The sequence below is a fragment of the Piliocolobus tephrosceles genome, chromosome 10 (assembly GCF_002776525.5).
Source record: "Piliocolobus tephrosceles isolate RC106 chromosome 10, ASM277652v3, whole genome shotgun sequence".
NCBI lineage: Eukaryota > Metazoa > Chordata > Mammalia > Primates > Cercopithecidae > Piliocolobus > Piliocolobus tephrosceles.
In genome coordinates, this window is record NC_045443.1 from 6,291,241 (window position 1) to 6,298,928 (window position 7,688).

General features: G+C 43.5%; 1 protein-coding gene across 1 annotated transcript in view; it reads right to left on the minus strand.

Annotated features, from left to right (window-relative positions):
* Positions 1-437: 437 nt before the first annotated feature.
* VWF (von Willebrand factor) overlaps positions 438-7,688 on the minus strand; it is a 154,612-nt gene continuing 147,361 nt past the window's right edge. The window contains exons 43-47 of the mRNA XM_031936259.1: positions 5,124-5,222; positions 3,869-3,997; positions 3,321-3,360; positions 1,275-1,372; positions 438-757 (exon numbers count right to left, since the gene is read on the minus strand). Coding sequence (XP_031792119.1) covers positions 569-757; positions 1,275-1,372; positions 3,321-3,360; positions 3,869-3,997; positions 5,124-5,222 — 555 coding nt within the window. The 3' untranslated portion in view covers positions 438-568. The remainder of the gene's footprint in view (positions 758-1,274; positions 1,373-3,320; positions 3,361-3,868; positions 3,998-5,123; positions 5,223-7,688) is intronic.

Sequence of the window (7,688 nt, forward strand, 5' to 3'; positions counted from 1 at the left end):
AAAGGGCCACTATGGGTACACAGGAGCTCTGTGAGCCATGGACTAAGAGAAATCCTTGTACACCTGGTCAGATACCTTCTCTACACTGCCAGCCGCACGACAACAATAGTTATCTATCTCAGCAGGAGCCTGGCTCCAGGACCCACCCCTCTGCTACGTTCAGAAGCCCCTCCATACAGAGACTAGAGAACCCAGTGTTCCTGGGAAAATCCCTTTTACTTCGTGCTATGTTTCGGAAAAGGCCTATCCCACACACTATGCCTTTCCCACTCCTGGAGGCAAAAACATCACTTTTCCCCAGAGGTTGGCAGTACTTCGCACTGACACTGAGGCTTGCAGACGTGGCCTGTGCTTCCTTCCTCAGAACCAGTCTCAGAACTCAGCCCCTGCCCACCGTTGCCATCTCAGCCCTAGGACACAGTGCACCAGCAGCCTTCTGCAAGCTAAGAGCTCAGCCTTTATTGTGGGCCCGGAAAGGCACAAGAGCAGAACATGCAGAGGACTGGCAGCACTCTGGCCTGTCAGGCCAAGGCAGGCAGCAGCAGGCACCCATGTAGCTGCAGCAGCCTCACTTGCTGCACTTCCTGGGGGAACATTCGCACTGCATGGCATTGAGAACCTCGTGGTACACAACAGAGCCATTGGTGCAGTGCAGGGGCACCTGCATGGGCTCCGTCCGTGTTGGAGAACAGCAGGAGCACTGGTCCTGCACATCGTTGATGTCAATGGAGTACATGGCTTTGCTGGCACATTTGCCCTGCAAGAAAGCAGAGGAAGACGGGAGCTTCACAATGGTGGGAAGTCCTGGCCTAGGCAGCGCTCTGGGGCAGCTTGCTTTCTCCCTGACCCCTCCAAGCGAGGCAGATCTGATCTCACCCAGAAGCACCCAGGACAGCTAGGCAATTTGTAAAGGAAGATCATAGGTCTGACATGTCCTCTCCTCTATGGTAATAATATCATACCCACATCCATCTAGCTGCAATTTTTATGCACGTTAATGCATAAAATGTTTTATGCCTGATTACGCATGTTTTATGCAGGACATTTTTATATATGTTTGACTGATCTTTAAGAATTGTGGTCTCCATCTTGCACAAGTAACTCTCCATTTTCTGTAAGGGATTTGTTGTCTTTCCTCCGTTTTTGTTTTTCTCCTTCCAGTTTTCCTTCTCGTCCCTGTGAATTTTCCAGATCCTTCCAGAATGTAACTAAGGATAGGTATCCACGGAGGCTCAGCCCTCCCCACCCAGGTCGTATTGAAGCACAGCCCTTACCTGGCAGTAGTGGATGTCCACCTCTACTTCGGACTTACAGCTTCCCACTTTGACATACTGCAGCCTGGCAGTGATGTCATTGCACTCGGGCTCCTCACCTACAGGACAGGTGAGAGGTGAAACCTGAGGACTGGCTGGGGTTCTAGAGAACACTCTTCAGCCCCAGTGCCCTCACTGGGCTGGAAATAGGTCCCTTTCACAGTAACCAAATAACCAAAGCCAGCCACAAGGAGGGAATTCAGTTATCCTGGTTCACCTCAGCTGTTCCTGGCCTGAAGTATGCAGAGAGAGAGTTACTGCTGGACTTAACTCACTTAATGGCACAATTTTAATTGCAGAAAGAGCCTAAATTCATTGTGCTATGGTGATGTAAAATGATTAAGACTTGCCTTTATATCATTGTAGACTCTGAAAACCAAATGGCTAAAGCAACCCTCTTGTGCTTATAACTATATTCAGAAGCTAATGGGCAATGAAGTCATCAGTAAGTATAATTACTATCTATTCATTCCTGCCTTGGGGTAAGAGGAAAGGCAAAGTCATGGTGATATAAAGGTATATACCCTGCCACTCTGGGGACCGAGAAGATCCCTAGGCACCTTTGTGAAGGCCTCTCTTTGGGTACTGCTGACTCCAGGTTGCTGACATGGGTTTCCTTTCACACAGGGGTTAGTGGCATTCAGATCTGAAGCTCTACTTGGCCCACTGGGAATTCAAAAATGTAATGCCAGCTCACCATTCCAATCTGAACACTGGGAGTTCACTCTCCTTAGATGGCTCCAAATCTAAATCAACCCTAACTACAGATTAGTCTGCCTCCCAATTTCCAGATAACTTCATTGTACAGGGAAAGCCTGCCAATTACATTAAGAGGATGAATTTTAAAAACACATTTAGGCCAACATACTATATTAGGTTGCTGTGGATTTAAATCTCTGAGCCTGGCTTATATTGTCCTCATTAAAATCTCGAAGGCTCTTGAATGCGTTGACCAACAAAGACCCTTTGCGGTGGTTTTGTAGGTTAACGGTCTCTTCACCAAATTCCACGTACAGTGTGCCTAGAGATAATTCTTCTCTGATGGTTTCCTGACTTCGCATTCTTAAACCATGCAAATGGGAATCACAGAAGACATGCTTTCAGAGTGTTTCCTCGCTCTGAGATTTGGTTACAGCAATTGCAGGGGCTAAGTCATCAAGAAAAGAATGAATGAGCACTGAAGGTATTCATGTTTTCACTCTTCCTTTCTCTCTGTGTAAACAAGCATGCACCTGTGAACCTAGGATAAAAAAAAAATACCCTAACCTAAAACAACAAATATTAGTCCAGGCAAGTAATTCTATATTCAGAAAATATGGCATTAGCACTGGGATCCTGAAAGTTATTTGCGCTCATAGACACAAGCATGTATGGGAAGAACACTGCCTGATGTGCAGATTTGTGTCTCGTCTCCAAAGCCGCTGCTGTGAGTGATGAGAACCAATCAGTATGACATAACTACAAGGTCAAGAGGACTCAGAGTGAAGAACAGGGGGTGATAAATTTAGACCAGCACCCACGGCACATGCGGGCTGTTGTTAGCCAGCTGGTGGCTTAGCTTCCTCTTTAAGATAGCTTTAGCACACTCATGAATAGACATGTGTTGAGAGTCTACTCTGTCAAGATCAGAGATCCAAGGTGCCTGTCTTTAGGAAGCTTTGGTTGGAAAGGGAACATATTGTTCCAGGATAGGACTATGAGCAATCAAAGATCCTATGAGGGGAAAGGCACGTAAGAAGCTGGAGACAGGGGAGAGTTTACAGAAAAAGGGGAAAGAGATTGCTCCATGGGCATCTAAAAGGGAGTTCTAGAGGGCAGTCTGATGACATCCAAGGAGGGGAGGCTGCTCCCTGCAAGACTGAACCAGTAGTCAAGAAATATCTTTCTGAAATAAAGCTTACTCCAAACAACAGTCATTGGGCTCGCTAATGGCAAGGAGCAAGCTGCAAAGAGCCCCTAGACTGTTCTGATGGGTTTCAAGGGACAAGATATTAGTAATGTACTCACATGTGTCACAGCAGGTGCCCGGAATTTTCATAATTTTACCCTAAGAAAACAGCGAAGTTGCAGGTTAGGCACAAACAGTAGAGAGTAGACAGCTTTCAGGTCACTCCGGGCCAATTTTCAGCTCTGAACTCACAGCCCTGCGCTTACGTGTCCAGATGTAAACTATGCTTTCCTATCATAAATGTGAGCAGCTTGACCACCCTACCTGACCAGGCTGAAACAATTTTGATTATTCTGAATTCTCTTCCAAATGAGTCATCAGGATCTTCATTGCCAGGGAGACTAAGAATCAGTTTGATCTCACATCTTCCTATTCAAGAATCACACACTCAGCCTCCCTCAAGGAAAATGTTTTTTTAAAACATCCTATTTGCAGAGAATTTTCTCTCTCCATAGGCTTTGATTTCATAATCTCACTGATTCTTCAACTAGGCCAGAGATCTGCCTCAGACACTGGGATATTATGCCAGAGCTGGGATGCACGCTCTTCAGAAGGATCTTGTTCTTAGAGATGGAGACAGTAAAGAGAGCAGGATGAGTGTACTCACTCCCTCAGCCAGACACTTGTGCTCATCAAAGGGTGGGCAGCCTGTGACCCTCTTCTCCCAGAAGTACTCTCCTCTCTCATTGACCTTGCAGAAGTGAGTATCACAGCCATCCTGGAGCGTCTCATCACGCTGGAAGGAAAAAGGAGGAGTGGGTCAAGTCAGAGATAGTGTTTGGTTCACAAACCCACTTCAAACCATGAGCTTGACTCCATGGAGTTGATGAAACAATCTGGAGAACCATGAAGCAAGAACAAGACAATGTATAATAAAGCCCCACACCCAGAACACAGACCAGAAGTGGAGTCCCAGTTTTACAGCTTGTATCCTATGAACAGGGCTGCTATGTAGACTCTTCCAACCAGTTAAACGCTTGAAGGATTGGGATATAGCAAGAGCAAACTGGTTAGTCGATAACTGAACGAGAGTTGAACCAAGGGCACTACCTCCCAGCCCCACCAGCTAGTCCGAACTTCATAGATCAGAGTTTGTTTCACCCTGATGGCCTGTCCAGTCTTAGAGACTCCCAAGGCTAGAGAAAATCTTAAAGATCAACCACCTCCAGGCTGGGCACGGTGGCTCACACCTGTAATCCCAACACTTTGGGAGGCCAAGGTGGGCAGATCACGAGGTCAAGAGATCGAGACCATCCTGGCCAACATGGTGAAATCCCACGTCTAATAAAAATACAAAAATTAGGCTGGGCATGGTGGCTCACGCCTGTAATCCCAGCACTTTGGGAGGATAAGGCAGGCAGATCATGAGGTCAGGAGATCAAGACCATCCTGGCTAACACGGTGAAACCCCGTCTATACTAAAAATACAAAAAAAATTGGCCAGGTGTGGTGGCGGGCGCCTGTAGTCCCAGCTACTCGGGAGGCTGAGACAGGGAAATCGCTTGAACCCAGGAGGCAGAGGTTGCAGTGAACCAAGATCGCAATATTGCACTCCAGCCTGGCAACAGAGCCAGACTCCACTCAAAAAAGAAAAAAAAAAAAAAAAAAAAGATCGACCAACTCCAAACCATGAGGCCATACACTAAGTACACTCCTGTCAAGAAGAGCAACAAAATAACTAAAAAAAGAGAGAAAATTCCGTGCCTGCGATGTCATCTATCTTTTCTTTATATAATCAGAAAGAAGTAGAAAAAGAAGCCAATACTGAACCAAACTTAGTCCCTCTTTCTTGAAGAAAAATTTCCAAAAAGGAAGCAAGATGGTGATATGTGAGGGAGCCCCCGCGTTCAGCTTGCTCCTACCTTCAGTGTCATGATCTGTCCTCCTCTTAGCCGAATGGTGCAAGCTGTAGGTAAACATCTCCCACAACATTCTCCTGTGTTATTTTCTTCCTTGTAACCCTGTATCCAGAGGGGGAAAAAGCAGCCACAGTTAACCTCCCTAAAACATCCCAATTATAAGTAGGCTTATTTTGCTGGCCTCTCATCTCTCCTATCCAGTAGTTTCACCTAGAATTCGGAAAGTCAACATCCAACTAGCTTTTGTCAGTTCTCAATCTCCTAGGTAGCATTCCTTCCCTCTGCATGTGTACATCTCACTCAAGTTGCAGCAACCAGACCTATTAAATGAGACCTTTTCCCTGAGCTTCAGACTTACAAATTCAATTGGTTACTGGACATGTTATTGTCATCTTGAGACTTGCATCCAAAAGAAAATTTTATTTTTGTCCCAAATCTCATCCTTCTCTGGTATTCCCTATTTTGGTAAATGGTGTTAATCACTCAATCTTTCAAACAAGAAATCTGAGTTATCCTCGACTTCCCTTTTTTTCTCATTCCCTGCTTATCACCAAATCTTGCCAAAAATGTATCTCAAACTCATCCATTGCTTGTCATGACCAGTCTCCTCTTTCATCATTGAGTCTAAATAACCATCATCTACCAGGGACTCTGGTAATAGTCTTATTTTGTCTTCCTACCTTCATTCTTGCTCCCCTGCTACAGGTTACCACACAACTGCCAGAATGATCTTCTTAAAAAGCCTACGTCTACTCTTGTCCCTCCTCAGTTTAGAAATTTTTGATTAAGGTCTGGCTCTAGTTATGGCACAGTAGACTGTACTGGACTAACCCTCCTGCAGACGATGATTATAAACAATTGACGACATATTTAAAGCAACTGTTCAAAAGCACTGGAGGAAGACCAAAATCAAGAAGACAGTCTAGATTATTTAATCCTTGAAAAAAGGAACCATAATGGACAAGATTCATGTTTAAGGCTTTTCCCATGAGAGCCATCTGTATGGCACTGGACAGCCAGAACTCAAGCAGAAAACTGTAGTTGTATTTGCCTAAGGACTCAGCAAACAGAGTTTGGAACTGCTAGAATAGCTGGAAACTAAAGGGAAAAATGCCAGAAAAGAGGAAGTCAGAAAGAAGCCCCTAAATTTGCATGTAAACTCCTCTGAACTCTTTGGTTGATCCCTTAATTACACATCTATAGGTGAGCCTACAAAAAGCCCAGAGACAAAACAACAGCTGGAAAGCTCAAAGACCTGAACAGAAATTTCAGTTGCCACACACCACACAGGAGAGAGTTTGCAGTCTGAATTCTAACAAGTTGGAGGGGCTAAACACCTGGGTTCCCATTGGAACTTCATAAGGGACAAGCCTTCAGAGTAAACACTGTGTCTCAGGACTAAAATATTCAGCCTAGGGCTAAGAAAAATGCAGAAATAGACCTTCCCTAATGTAGTTTAAGAATCAAGACTTCTATAGTTTCAAATGAACCACCAATAATCTAACCACCTTCTAGAACCAAACTTAACCTTTATTAAAAAGAAATAGCAGAATTAAGAGTCTCTTCAACATATCTTCCACCAATGTCTAATACATAGTAAAAAAAAAAAAATTCATGCAAAGAAATAGAAAAATTTGATCTATACCAAGAGAATTATCACTCAATATAAACAGACACAGAAATGGCCCCAATATTGCAATTAACAGGCAGGAACTTTAAAATAACTATGATAAATATGCTAAAGAGTCTAGAGGAAATGATGGATATAATGGAAAAATAGAAAGGGAATTTTAGGAACAATCTGGAGACTTTAGAAAAAAATCAAATGGAAATCTTAGAACTTGAAAACACAATACTCTAAATAAAAAATTAACTGGATTGGATAAACTGCAGACAGGACACAAGAAAAGAAAGGATCCTTGAATTTTAAGAGATCAATAGAAATTACCCAAACTGAAGCACAGAGAGGAATAAAGATGCAAAATATATACATATGGAGCCCCAGGGACTAATCGAATAGCATCAATAGTTTAATATATAGTCATGAGCCAAAAAACAATGTTTCAGTCAACAACAGACTACATGTATGACAATGGTCCCATAAACTTACAACAGAACAGAAAAATTCCTATCACCTAGTGACTTCAGTGCACAACACATCACTCACATGTTTGTGGTGATGCAGGTGTAAACAAACCTACTGTGGTTCCAGTCATATAAAAGTATAGCACATACAATTATGTACTTGATAACAATAAACAACTATGTTACTGGTTCATCAATACTTTAGAGATACTCCTTATATTTACTGAAAATATAAAAAGTTAACTGTGAAACAGCCTCAGGTAGGCCCTGCAGGAGTATTTCTGAAGAAGGCATTGTCATCACAGAAGACGACTCTCCATAAGTGTTATTTCCCCTGAAGACTTTCCAGTGGAACAAGATACGGAGGTAGAAGACTGATATGGATTATTCCAGCCCTGTGTAGGCCTAGACTATTGTGCGTGCTGAGTTTTCATTTTTAACAAAAAAGTTTAAAGATTTAAAAATGCCGGCAGGGTGTGGTGG